Source organism: Lemur catta, chromosome 21, assembly GCF_020740605.2.
Source record: "Lemur catta isolate mLemCat1 chromosome 21, mLemCat1.pri, whole genome shotgun sequence".
Taxonomy (NCBI): domain Eukaryota; kingdom Metazoa; phylum Chordata; class Mammalia; order Primates; family Lemuridae; genus Lemur; species Lemur catta.
Genome location: NC_059148.1, coordinates 14,974,473 through 14,989,334, shown reverse-complemented (window position 1 = coordinate 14,989,334; position 14,862 = coordinate 14,974,473). Strand labels below are relative to the sequence as shown.

The following is a 14,862-nucleotide window of genomic DNA, read 5'->3' as shown; positions in this document are numbered from 1 at the left end:
AATTAATTAATTAATTCAGATATGTTAACGCCAGTCAGTGACATACAGGCAGTGACTACATATCAGACCTGTTTGCTTCTAAGCACTTATCATTCCAAATTAATCTTAGCATACTTCAACATACGATGTTTAAACATGTTAACTTTGAACTTATTGTGGCATGTAAACATTATAGGCATTTTGGAGTTTATTTTCTTAAAAAGTTTGAATGGGTAGGATTTACCTAATCAGATGTTTCAAATTTCAGTTTTTTGTCTTACTATTTTTAAGAAGGTTAAAAATGACTGAATTATGTATAAGAACTCAGGGACAACAGAAAGAACTCCTAAGGAAAACATAAAGAAAAAGATCAAATAGACTTAGAGACCTAGTCTGGAACTTGACGAAGACTCCACTGAACAGAGAATACTAAAAAAAGGAAGGACAGCCCGAAATAGTAAGACAAGCAAAACTCCTGGGACACATCCACAGAAGAAGTTGATGCAAGTAATTAATAAGCTACAATTAAAGTGTAAGGATATAACAGAAAATATGTCCTGTGCTATAACTTTGGTCTTGTGCTACTTTTGGTCTTTGCACAATAACTTTGGGGTGCTCAACATCTTCCTTAAATCAACTGAAGGAAAAATGCCCAGTTAGTTCTTTATCATGAGTTTGAATTATTATGAAGTTGTGGCTCTTACCTTCTCACTCATTATGTTCCAAGGGGTGTCTCAGGATGGAAAGAATGAGAACTTTGGAATCATGCAACCTTGTGTCTAAATCACACTCCTGCCTCTTAAGGGGCACATCACCTGGGCAGATGACTCAATTTCTATAAACCTCCATTTCCTCATTTGTAAAATGGGCACAATAGCATCTGCCTCAACAGGTTCTTAAGGATTAAATGAGATAAAATACACAAACATAGTAACACAGTAGATAATCAATGGAAAATCCTCTCCTTCATTTTCTCTAGACTTGTCTTGTTCATTTGCTTTTTAATTTTCTTTCTTTCATCTATCTATAATATCTATCTATCTGTCTATCTAGAGACAGGACCTCTGTCACCCAGGCTGGTCTCAAACTCCTGGGCTCTAGCAATCCTCCAGCCTCAGCCTCCCGAGTAACTAGGACTACAAGTGCATGCCACCACACCCAGCTAATTTTTAAAAAAATACGAGATCTTGCTATGTTGCACCCAAGCTGGTCTCAAACTCCTGGTCTCAAGTGATCCTCCTGCCTTGGCCTCCCAAAGTGCTGAGATTACAGGCATGAGTGACCACACCTAGACCCAACTGCATTTCATGTCTTTGCCTAGAATATTCTGCCCTTCAAGACTGGCTTGAATGTCACTCAATCCACTCCTTAGCTTTCTCGAATGCACCCATTACAGCTAAGTTGCTTCCACTTCATTATTCCCTAACGCTTTGTATGTTGCTTACCACACTTCCTTTAGCTTCCCCTCTAAGACGGGCATCTGCTTCTGGGAGGACAGTCTTACTCAGGGTGCCCTTTCATCCTACCCAGAGCCTTGCATCCAACAGGTGCTCAATAAATGACAGCAGGCTGAACAAACAGCCTCTGGCCTGGAGGCAAGCCTGCTGCCATGCCTCTTGCTTTGTTTTTGGTGAGTCACTTGGGTCTCTACTCAGCTAAGAGAGACCAGGGCAAATAGGTCAGGATTTAATCAACTTGCTGCCAGAATTTTAAAAGACTTGGCTCCTACAGTTGTTGATTACCCAGTCATCAAAGACATTCCAAGGACGAAAAAGATTTACTGGCAACGGTGTAGGAGCAAAGGCTGTTCCTCCTTGGTCCTGGTGTGGATCCACAGCAGCCTGAGCACGCAGAGGCAGCTAACTCTACTCACAGAGAACACAACACTGCTGCCCTTGACTTGGGCTAGCAGGTGACAGTACCTTGAAAGGGCAGTTGAGCGAGAAGGAGAGTAAAGGATGTCTTCCCCAAAAAACCAAATGTCTCCAGTTTTCCCTCTCATGTCTGATCTCTAAAGTTGCTGTCAGCAACAACAAAACAAGGGAATAAACCAAACCAAGACAGAGGCAGGCACAGGATCCAAGCACAGGGACTCCAACAGAGAAGACACCATAAAGGGAATTCCCGGCATGACGGGGATGGGAAATCCCAGGACAATGGCTATGCAACCAGCCTGCTGAGCAACCAGTCCCCATGGGACTAAAAGGACCAGGCTGCTGGAGAATGAACCACACAAACAACAACAAAAACCTGAATCACTACCCAATGAGTTGGACAGTACTGAGATGAGTTTTATTATAGTTCTGAACAAGAGGATGAAATATGATAGTTAAAGAAAACTAAAGTAATAGGGAGGGGAAGATTGGGGAGGGCATTGATTAAATCCAGAAAAAAAAAAACAACCCAAGAAGTTACACCAGAATTGTAACCCACAATCAGGGTATGGCCTACATGGCATGGCTGAGAAGACTGACAGCCTGAGCTAAATAATAATCGGGGTAGAACTATATTGGCGGAATGTAGGAATGGGAAGCGGGTGGCAGATAGAAGAGGGAAATAAGAAACAATATCTTTATCTTTTCACAGTAGGAAGTCAACAAACAATTTCAAAATAGACTAGACATGTGAAGCAGCAGTATAAGCAGTACTCACACAAATCTACAAATATTCACAGAGGTGAAGAGAAGAAACTACTGAAGAATTGAAAATAGTTGCCTTTGGGAACAGCAATCAGAGATGGCGAAAGTGGAACAGGGGAATGCTCTTTTTTATTATAAGCCATGATGTACTCTTTGCCTTTTTATGAACAGATATGTGCATTCTGATCAAAAATTTAACGCACTGCTCAACATAAATCCCTTCCTGCAGGTATTCCAGCAGACGCTATGGATTCTCCTCACTGGGAAAGGCAGGGAAGTATTTCGTAAGACCCAAGAGAGGCACAGGCTCCCTGCACAGAGGAGGAGACACTTGAAGGGAGACTGTCTGGGATGGTTGTTCTGGGAGCCGTCCAGGACCTGGGCTGAGACTGAGAACACAGCACAGAGGATGACTCAGGGAGACATGGTAGAGAAAGAACCGGCAGGCTTCCTCACCCTCACAACCAAAAATAACTCCCAGGTGGCATCAGAGTGTGAAGTGGATTTGGGTGTTACAGAGATGGCAGACACAACAACCAGGGTGTTTGCTCTCAGAAGCCCCAATTTCCTCCCAGACATAGATTCTTTAACCTCTAGAAGAGGCACTGAATATCCTACTTGCATTTCTCATTAAGGAGCTGCTCAAACAAAATGCTACCAACAAGCAATGCATATACCTGATCATCTTTGGTACCTGGTTTCAAATACCTGATTTTATGTTGAAATATGAAGATGGAACTTCTTCAAATTTCTCAAGAGCCCGATGAGGTTGACTATCATGGTTTCACTGTTTTGTTAATGGACAAAGAATATATGGGAACTTCTAAGCCAAAAGACTGTCAGGCAAGGTTAAATATCTGGAGAAAAAGAACTATGTTCCCTTGAGTATGGTACATCAAGCCAAGCTTTGAAACCAAGACCAGCTCTTTAAGAAGTTTTCAATACAAAATCCTTGAGATATACTGGTGCACTTTCCACATGTCTGAAAGGGCACAACTGAAACCAGGGCTGATGGTGCTTTTATCCAAGGTTACAATATCTCTAAACTAGGCTGAGAGTTTAAAATAACTTCAAAAGAAAGAGCCGCCTGCTTCTAAGTGGGTTACTGTTACACAGGAGCCAAACACCAAACTAATAGGAGGACGAGACATTTCACTCTGTAATATTATCTCATCCAAAAATTCCTGGGGATTTAAAAGGGAAACTTCCTTCCTTTTGTCCTTTTGCCGCTGTCAGCCAGGGTAGGGTGTCGCCATGGTACACAGTTTCACATCAAACAGCCCCAGACCTTTTCTTAAAAGGTGTGGCAGCTAGAATCAAGACTTATAATTTACATGAAGGAATGGAAAAAGAACAGCCTCCTTCATTTTTCTCTTGAATCATTAGAATTATTTTTTTTCCCTTCTATGTATAAAGAAATGGACAACTCTTTTGCTATTTGAGCAAATCGCCTAAATAAATCGTTTTCTGGACCTAGAATCCAGAAGAACCTGCATACAGTTCTTTTCCGTTGTCATAGCAATGGGCCAACTGTAACGGGGACAGAAACCATCCCAGACACAGAAAAGGAGCTGGCTGTTGCTGTTTGCTAGAGATTTCCAACTGGGAATGACCTGAGGACTCTGCTTTTCAGAACACTCAGCTGGAGACTCTATCCTACTTAGTTCCTCTATACCAGATGAACAACCAGAAAGTTACCTGTCAGAACCCAGGGTAAGCAGCAAATATTTCACACCTACCTTCTCACTTATCCTATCTCCTGGAATTTCATTTTATCAGATAATAATGTTGAAACTTAGATATGGCCCTGTGCATACCTTACGTGTTCTAACCTTCACTTAGAACTTCCGTTGCTAGTTTCAAACAGGTAAGGAGATGCTTCATAAGTTAATTTTTTTTTAAAAATGCATCCAATAGACTATAGAAAAGCACCAGAAAATCTTAAGCAAAATTAATTCTAAATATATTCTTAAAGTGACTCAAAGTGATTCATATGACTACCAGATGACAAGTATTGTTCTCTGCACAGAAATTCACTGACACAGTTTTACTTCAAATTGCAAGGCAATTTATAAAGGACACTTGATGGTTCTTATGAAAAGGTAGGGGTTACGTGCTTAACACACCAAAGCATTACTAAATTAAGCTGAAATATGTTGGCAGAGGGGAAATGGTAGAAGTAGAATTCTCACTCTTCCGTATTTAAAAAGAACACTATAAAACAACAAATCATTAAAACTACATGATGCTAGACTGAAACTAGAAAAATAAAGCAAGTAGAAAAGAAATTCCAAAGCTACATTTAGATTTTTATAAAGTCTTAATAGGACACAAACTAGGAGTAACATAAGGATGTACAAAGGAATCAGTAAATTCTGTTGGGACAGGGGATAGCAATGCAGAGAAAGGCTCAGTGTGCCCAGCCTTAAGTTACTGTGAAAATGATGGAGCAATATGTGTTAATGTGATTCCTTTGAACAATTAATAAACTATATAGCAACAAAGGGGGCAGAAAGTACAAACGTATCTGTAAAACGTCTCCGTATGAGCAGGAACAGAACAAAGATACAAAGGAAGGAATGAAATGACAAAATTAAGGGACATATGTAACTAGTTTATAGTATGAAACCAGAAACACCATCAACTTTATTAGGTGATGAATACAACAGAATCACCAAAGTAAACCAATGGCTAAACCCCACCGTGGCAAATACATCCCTGCCACGCTGCAAACTTGCTCAATTTGAGGGGAAGCAGAATGGTCATGTGACAAAGCCCAAGCTGTCATGTCCCTTCCGCCGTAATTCCATTTCTAGAATAGATCCTGAGGAAATAAGCTAAAACAAAGAAACTTTATATCATGAAATCTTTAAGCTGCCCTCCTCCAAACTGGAAATTTAGGAAAAAACTGCCCCCCTCAAGACTATATAATCAAACAAATCAATGTGTATATGGAATATTATGTAACCTTAGGAAGATAATGATAATGATAATGATGAAGATAATGATGGTACAAAGAGTACATATCAAATTTTAAGAAGAGCTAATGTACAAAACTAGTACTATTTAAAAACTGCATGTGGATGAAAACTGAAAGGAAACAAAGAATTTTAAAAGTTGATGTGTTGGAGAATAAGGATAGTAGGAGATTTTTCTTTTTGGGATTCCAGCATTCATTCAATCCAACGTTTGCTGAGTACTGACCTGGATGGACACTGGACAAGAAAAGGCAATTGAGACCTGGGCGCTCCCTTACTATAATGTTGTTTGATCAACAGTTTGAAGAAAGTTCTAAAATGTACACACATCTGCTGACAAGACAGGTGACTGAAATTTGGAGCTCATCAAGGCTTTTTCTTAACTGGCTCTGTGCATAATACAGTTTAAAAGTAACAAATGGCAGCGCAAGGTAGTAATAAGCATTGTCAAAAAGATGTATTTCTAAGTGCCCATCAATTCATGAGTGGATTAAGAAAATGTGGTGTGTATATACACACACCATGGAGTACTACTCAGTCATAAAAAGGAATGAAATAATGTCTTTTGCAGCAACTTGGATGGAACTAGCAAAGTATCTCAGGAATGGAAAAACAAACACCACACGTACTCTCTAATAATTGGGAGCTAAACCATGGGCAAGCACTGGCACAAAGAGATGTAATGGCCATTGGCATCCAAGAAGGGGGGAGGGTAGAAGGGGGTGCGGGATATAAACTTACTTAATTGGGCACAATGAACACTATTCTGGTGATGGACACACTAAAAGCCCCTACTTAAGCATTATACAAGGTATCCATGTAACAAAAATATTTGTACTCCCCCTTAATATTTTGAAATTTAAGAAAAAATAAAGTCAGGGGAGAAAAAGATGTATTCCTTTTCCACAACAAACACGACCTCCAATGGACTGGTTGAGAGGCAGGGTTGAGTGTACCCGAGAGAAGTTCTCTGTATAAGTTAGAAAGCCAGGCACACATATGGCACTGAGGACATGTGCTAGTTACCAAGGCAAGCACAGGGTGCCCACAGGTGCTCGGCAAGAAAAGCACAAGAGAAAGGTATTATAAACCAGCACACAGTGGAATCAACAACAAATATTTTATTTTAATCAATGACAACAGCTCCAGTTAGTCTAACATTTGGAGCCTATTCAAGAGGACCATCTGACCATAGAAGCATGAAGATACACCATCATTTCATTTCATTTCTTCAGCAAACACAAGAGAGACAAAAACTCTCAAAACAAAACCAAAATCTTTGCACCACATGCCTGAAAATATGCACCCTCTAAGTGTTACAATAAATTTCTAGTCAGGGTTCTTCATAAATAAATACAATGATTCCTGATATTTGGAGAATTTCTTACAAGGAACCAATGGGCTGTAAGAAGCCTGGTTTGCTGTACTCTTGAGTAGTTTTCTGAACAAAAAAAGGTTCACAAAAAATAACAACAACAAAAAAAGCAAAAACAAAAACAAAAACGAAAAAAAAAGAGTCAGGTTCATTACCTCCCAATCAAGATTGTCAGTTTTTTTTTTTCTTCTTGGGAAGTCTTTTCAATTGGAAAAACACAGAAACTAAAATGGAAGGAATAGTCCAACATTTGCCAAGCTAACTGTTCTGAGAAGGGGATTCTTAACATAGTGTTAAGAGCAGGCATTTTAGTGTCTAGCCTAAGAGCCGAGCCTGTCTTTCTATTCTGATACCACCAAGGAAGCTGGATCATGCTGTGCTGCGCTATGACAAACATGGGCTTTGAGCCATACTGGCCCCAGCACTGCCACTTAACCTGTGTGTGGCCTTAGAAGAGTCACGAAACTTCCGAGCCTTGTTTCTCCATCTGAAGCGCAGTCCTGATCCTGCCTCTCCTGCTTATATTCCTGAGGATTGGATACAAAGAAACCCGTGTGCCTGGCACATGAAAAATGGGGCAAAAGATGTGACAAACAAAAGCACAAGCAATCAAAGAAAATATAGATCAACTGGACTTCATCAAAATTAAAAACTTTGGTGCTGTAAAGCACACCATCAAGGAAGGGAAAAGACAACCCACAGAATGGATGAAAATATGTGCAAACCATGTATCTGATAAGAAACATATATCTAGAATATAAAAAGAACTCTTACAATTCAGGCCAGGCGCAGTGACTCACACCTGTAATCCTAGCACTCTGGGAGGCAGAGGCAGGAGGATCGCTTGAGCTCAGGAGTTTAAGCTTGCAGTGAGCTATCATGATACCTGGACAGCAAGAGTGACTGTCTCAAAACAAAACAAAACAAACAAACAAACAAAAAACCTCTTATAATTTCATAATAAAAAGACAAATTATTCAATTAAAAATGGGCATAAGATCTGAACTGACATTTCTGCAAAAAAGACATACAAATGTCAGTAAGCACATTAAAAGATGCTCAACATCATTAGCCATCAAGGAAATGCAAGTCAAAACCACAATGAGACACCACTTCATACCTACTAGGATGGTTGTAACAAAAAAGATAAAATAATAACAAATTTCGGCTAGAAGGTAGAGAAATTAGAACCCTCACCCACTGCTGATGGCAATGTAGAAAGGTACAGCCACTTTGGAAAACAATCTGGCCATTCCTCAAAGGATTAAATAGAGTTACCATATGCCTTAGCAATTCTACTCCTAAGTATATACCCAAAAGAAATGAAAACATATGTCCACAAAAACTTGTACATGAATATTTCATAGCAGCATTATTCTTAATAACCAAAGAGTAGGAAACAACCCAACTGTCCATCATCTGATGAAAGGATACATAAAATGTGGTAATATGGAACACATGGAATAGTATTCAGCCATAAAAAGGAACCAAGTGCTGATGTATGCTACAACATGGATAAACCTCAACAACATGCTCAGTGAAAGAAGCCAGTCACAGAAGTCCACACCTTATATGATTCTATTCATGTGAAAGTCCAGAATAGGGAAAGCTACAGATTAGTGGTTGCTTAGAACTTGGAGGATAAGGAGGGTAGGAGGATGAGAACTAAAAGGTATAGGGTTTCTTTTTGAGATGATTAAAATGGTCTAAAATGGATTGTGGTGATGGTTGTATAATTCTGAATATACTAAAAGGCATGGAACTGTATACTTTATATACGTGAATTATACGGTATGTGAATTATATATCACTAAAGCTGTTATTAAAGAATTATGCAAATAAAGGGTGGGTGAGAAAAAAGGAAAAAATATAGTGGGGTAAGACTCTAATGATCACCAGCAGCATGGTGTGATGACAAGAACACAGCTGAGCTCCACCACTCCAAGCGGTTACCTTATCTCACCAAGGTTCAGTTTCCTCATCTGTAAAATAGGAAAGGCAAGAGCCATATTCCTGAATGAGATGGCACAAGGCAATGTACTCAGTAAACACAAGTACAAGGTTGGCTGGAAGGGCGGTAGGTTAGGGTGTTCTGCCTAAAGGGAAAAGGGCTCCAGCCAGGGGCCCAGTTCTACCATCAACAGAATCAAAACGATGACAGCCTCACAGGAGACACAGTGAAAGGGGAGTTGAGTGGGACTGGAACTACCCCCATTTGAGATCCCCAAGACCGTGTAATCAAGTGAGAAACCCCAAACAAACAATGCATGAAAGCAGGACACCAGGGATGAATCCAGAGTGGGCAAAGGCCCCCAGCGAGGGAGACAGCCACTCGGGTTCCTCAAGGGTGCACTGGCTATACCCACAGGCTACAGATTCACCTCATTGCATCCCCTGCTATTCTGTAATTGCCCTGGTGAGCTTCCAAACCAAAGGAAAGAGCCAAGAGCGCTTCAGGAAGGGACATGATGAAAATCACCTGATTAAAATATTGCTGTGTAGTCTGTTAATAGACAGGGAGGGATAGAGGGAAACCACAGGCTCAAGCATTAAAAGCAATAAATTATATGCTAGGCTTTGCCACCCAGCATGACCTTGGGCAAGTCGCATAAGGGCCATATTTTCTCTGATCCTGAAGCAAGGGGAATGCCTGCCACCTGCCTACGTCATGGGGGTTTTGGGAGGATTAATGAGATAATGTCTGAGCTGTGCTTTGGGCTCAGCCACTATATATCAGGAATTATTAGCACAAGCTAGGACAGTTTCTTGCCCCTTCCTCACCTCACTGAGCTTGCTATGCCTGATTATGACTACTTATAAAAGTTCCTGCTCAAAGAAGAGTGGACTGGAGAGGTCATAACCCAGGCTGGGTCTGTCCTGGTCAGTCTTGTTAAAGCCACTCCCTAAACCTATACTCAGCAGCAACAGAGCACCTTGGAAGTTTAGCTCGGTGCCCAGCATTTGATAGCAGAGATGGATAATTAAAAAGAAAAAAAGAGAAAAAAGGGTCCCCTGGGCTTTTTGTTTTTTGAGATCCTTTGCTTTGCATTACCATCCCCCAACCTCCAACATTCTCGGGCACTAGGGGAGTGACTGCCACGTTGCAGGGGGTGAGGGACAAGCTCCTGGAGTCTTCAACTACTCAGTTCTTTGGTGTCAGACTGATGGACAGGTTTTTTTCAGTGTCTAATTTCAAGGCAACCAACTAAAGAAACCAGGCAGCAGTAAGTTCACATACAAGGAAATTTATATTTGTTGTGTTTCTAAGTGAGGGCAAGGCCATGTTGTGTGAATCTGTGTGTGTATATGTGTGTGCATGCATGAAAGACACAAAAAACTATACTCAATGCGAGTCTGTAACTTCAAGGGTCCTTTATTCATTGGGCAAACTTGACATTTATTCCTTGGAAAGCTCACTAGCCTTGATATACACAAGGAGAGAAGTCAGATTAGGGGACCCAACTGCTTCAGGCCAAAGGATGCAGAGGCTGAGTGTTTATGGACCTGGGGGCTAGAGGGGTGAGGACCACAGCACCCTCACCCCTCAGTGGGCTCAGCCACAGCAAAGGCTTGAACCACAACTCACAGGAGGCTTTGGCAGATGACTGTGATCCTCCTGGAACAGAAGAAAATGAGAGGATCCATGAGGTTCATCTCAAGGCCATTTGTCACCCACCTCCTATGTCCGCTAGAAGGCTGTCATGAGATAGCACCCCATCACCTCCCAGGTTCTAACAGGGATGAGGCTCCCTACCCAGCTCCCCTTAGAGTCGAGCTGCAGAAGGGAAAACCAATCAGATACGGCCTTGAATTGAATCTTCAGCAATGGGGCATCTCACAACTCATGCTGCAGTCACCTGGCCCCTTGTGTTTCAGTATCATACTTTTTTGGTATGGAGGACAAAGCCCTGGGGAGTGAGCACCTCTGGCTACTCTTCCTTTTGCTGTCTATGTAAGCAATAAACTGAATCTAAAAGTGGCTTGTTATACCTTTACCGGCTGAATCAGTAAGGCCTTGGCAAAACTTGGGTTTGCAAGGCCTTGGCCTTGACAAGAGGGTGTGCCCAACTCTCATCTTGACTGCACCAAAGCTTTAGGACATGAGGACAGGGCTGATTCCCAAGGCCTGTCAACAGGGAAAGCAGCAGGATCCAGAGCAACGAGCAAAGCGTTAGACCCAAGCCAATCAATGCCCCTCGGGGGTCGGCCTCTTAGCACAGCCAGAATTCTCTCCGCCTCAGCTTTGTCATCTACACATAAAGATACCGATACTGACATTATAAGGCTGTTTTTAAGAACAAAGAGAACATATATTACACTTCCAGAGCAGTGCCTGACACAACCACTAAAACATAAGGGATAATAACAGCTGCTAACATTTATTGTGTGCTTGCCATGTTCCAGGAACTCTTCTACTAGTTTTATAGGTATTAACTCATCTGATCCTCACAACCACCTCTGAGGTAGGTATTCCTGTTTTACAGATGAGGAAGCCAAGACAAAGAGGTTCAGAGATTTGCTCAAGGTCACACTCAAGTAAGTGATCAAGCTGGGATTTAAACCCAGGCAGCCTATGAGCCTGGGCTCTTAACCACCTTGCCACAGTAGACATCAAAAATATTCCCATGCTTCCTTGCTGCTGAAAAGAAAGTAACATTTTATTCAGTCTCTAAGTGCTGAGAACAGTTTCTGTCTCCCCTATCTTTTTAGTTATTTGGTTGAGCCTGAATAAAAGGAAACAATGAGACAAAGAAAAGGCTGGCAGGGATCTTCTAGAAGTGATGGGCAATCCAGGCTGCAGGCTATAGAGTCTATACCTGGTTCACAGTTAAGAAGGAGGACAAACTGGGCTGCAGGAGCCCCCTGCTTCCATGAATCAATAGCCCAAATTCATAAATAAATATGCAAGTGTCCGTAATACATTCAGCCAAATAGTTTTATTCTTCATTTACTGCATTCCGGGTGAATTCCTTAGCATGTCTTCCAACTCACTAATCCTATCTCCATCTTTATCCAATTTGGAGTTTCATTTATTAAGATTTAAATTTCAATGCCCTATTTTTCATTTCTATTAATAACATTTATACATTATTTTTTCATATCTATAATATTTCCTTTGTGCCTATTGTGTTCTATATTTTCTTATTTCTTCTTATAGCTGTAATTCCTTCTTTCATCTTCAGTAATCCTAAACATGCATTTTAAAGTCACTGTGAGACTGCCCTATTTTCATTTAGTCTCAAATAATCTCCCATTGTTGATTTTGTTGGCTATCTTTTCTTAAGTTAGCTTTCCTTAGGTATTTTGGAATTTGGGTTTGCAAACTCATGGAGTCAGAGTTAGTTGAAGAGAGAGGTCTTCATGCCTCCCCCAGCAGTTTTTTTCCCAGGATCCCTAAGCCTGGATCAGGTGTCATATGGACATATCAGGTCCCCTAGGACACAGTGACTCTGATAAACTTTAGTCATCAGGCCTCCAGGTGCCCTTGGCCCACATGTGGGTTGCAGGTCATATGTGTTTCTTCCTATAGCCCTAGGCTTCACCCTGAGCAGTAACTGTCAGATGTTTATAGCCTCCTTTCATAGCTGGAGCAGCCCAGCCCAGACCTTGGTTTTAAGCAGCAAGTCTGGCTCCCGTCCCTCCCTACTTGGGCTACTTTTGGTTCCCACTTCCCCACCAGAGTAGAGCTCCTAGCACCACCACCTACTTTCAGACTCAAAGCACTGCAAGATTGATGGCTTCGGCATCAATCTTTGCTTTGTGTTTCTGGGTTTTTTTTTCCCCCCATAGATATGTTTATCTTGTTTTTAAACATAATTACATTTTTCATTTTCTTACTGTATTTGGTATTTGGAATGGAAGGTAGGGGAACTGGTTCAAAATCAAATTTAACACACTGAGCTAAAGATGATATGTAAACACAGACTTAAAGGAGGTAAGGGAGAGAGCCACGTCTGGGGAAAGAATATTAATCTAGATAGAGAGAACAAGAGCAAGTGCAAAAGCCCTGCTACAGGTGGTCAGGCATGTGTGAACAACAAGGAGGCAGGTGTGGCTGGACAGAGTAAGCAAGAGGGAGACTGGCTGGAGAAGAGAGGAGAGCAGGTCAGATCGAGAGGGTTTTACAAGAAGCCTTCCTATGGCAGCTGGGAAGTTGACAGTAACTTTTGCACAGAGTCATAGCATGGTCTGACTTATGTTCTAACAGGATTGCTCTGGTTGCTCTATTTGAGAAAAGACTAGGGAGCAGTGGCGGGAAGTAGGAGGGTAGAAAACAAGAGAGCAGTTAGGGGCTTTTGCAATAACACAGAGACATGAAGGTGGCTTGGAACACAGTGGAAGCAGGGGAGGCGGTGGAAAGTGGTTGGATTCTGAATATATCTTGAAGGTAGAGCCAGCAGGATTTGCTCGTGGATTGAATACAGGTGAGGGAGAAAGAGAGGAATCAAGGATGATTCCACAGATAGAAATGCTATTACCTGAGATCAGGAAAAATGATGGAATAGGTTTGTTTTGGAGGGAGCTCTGTTTTAAACACTAAAATGAGGACTAAGCCTTCTACCTGTGTACACAGATACAATTACTGGAAGACTCAAAAGATGACTGAGGACTATTACTCATAATATATAAAGAACTCTTAAAACTCAATAATAATGACACAAACAACCCAATTAAAAACAGGTAAAAGATTTGAACAGAGACTTCACAAAGAGATAGGGATGGCAAATAAGCTCGTGAAAAGATACCCCACTTCATCAGTCATCAGGGAAATACAAAATAAAACCACAATGAAATACTGCTACATACCCACTAGAATGGCTGAAATTAAAAGGCTGATAATACAAAGTGTCAGCGAGGACATGGAGCCACAGGAACGCTCAAATATTGTTTTCAGAAATGCAAAATGGCACAGTCCCTCTGGAAAAGAAGTTGACATTTCTTATAAAGTTAAACATACACCTACCATGTGACCCAGATACTCCACTCCTAGGTATTTACACAAGAAAATGGAAGCATCTGTCTGCACAAGTCTTGTATTCAATAGCAGCTTTATCTGTAATAGCCAAAAATGGAAACAATCCAATGTCCAACAACAGGTAAATGGATAAATAAAATGTGGTACGCCCACACAACGGACTACTACTTAGCAATAAAAAGTAACAAAATACTAATACATACTACAACATGGATAAACCTCAAAATCATCATGCTGAATAAAAGAACCCAGACTTCCTCCCTTCTCCCCAAAAGGGTAAATAATGCATGTTTCCATTTATGTGGAATTCCAGAAAATGTAAACAAATCTACGGTGACAGAAAACTGATCAGTGATTGTCTGGATATGAGAAGGAGGAAGGGATGGACCATCAAGGGACAAGTAACTTTCAGAGGTGATGGAAATGTTCTGTACCTTGATTGTGGTGGTGGTTTCACAGGTGTATTCATCTGTCAAAACTTGCTGCATATTGTTTCTTTAAATGGTTAGTTTATTGTATAAAAATACCTGAATTAAGAGTATGATTTTTAAAAGGACATTGCTGAATTCAGGCTATGAACAAAGACAGCATTCTAAAAAGAGTCAACAACTCTGCCATGGAGTTCTACAACCCAACCAAAGCCAAGAGAAGCCCAGTGCTGACCATGTGATCATTACCATCAGCTTTTAATTCATAAATGCATGATGACTGGGTAGAGAAAAAAGGGAACTTTTCTGATTCAGGTCTATCTCAGAACTGAGCCACAGAAAACCCAAGGACCTAAGAGACAATGCCCTTTCAAGATGGCTAATATGAAAGTGGTTCTTTTCCATCTTTCATAAACCCTAATCTTGATAGAATAAAGACAGACCTAAACAAGAGCCCTCAAGCTGTCACCCAGTCAGAGGCTGTGTA

General features: G+C 41.0%; 1 protein-coding gene across 2 annotated transcripts in view; it reads right to left on the bottom strand.

The window, feature by feature from the left end:
- The window catches only part of ZNRF3 (zinc and ring finger 3), a 153,565-nt gene that overhangs the window by 68,854 nt on the left and 69,849 nt on the right, over positions 1-14,862 (bottom strand). Inside the window, exon 1 of one of the 2 annotated variants that reach the window (XM_045534383.1) lies at positions 684-701. The exons of the other annotated variant lie outside the window; for it this stretch is intronic. Coding sequence (XP_045390339.1) covers positions 684-695 — 12 coding nt within the window. The 5' untranslated portion in view covers positions 696-701. Of the gene's footprint in view, positions 1-683; positions 702-14,862 lie in introns of those variants that run through there. 2 annotated transcript variants of the gene reach the window in all.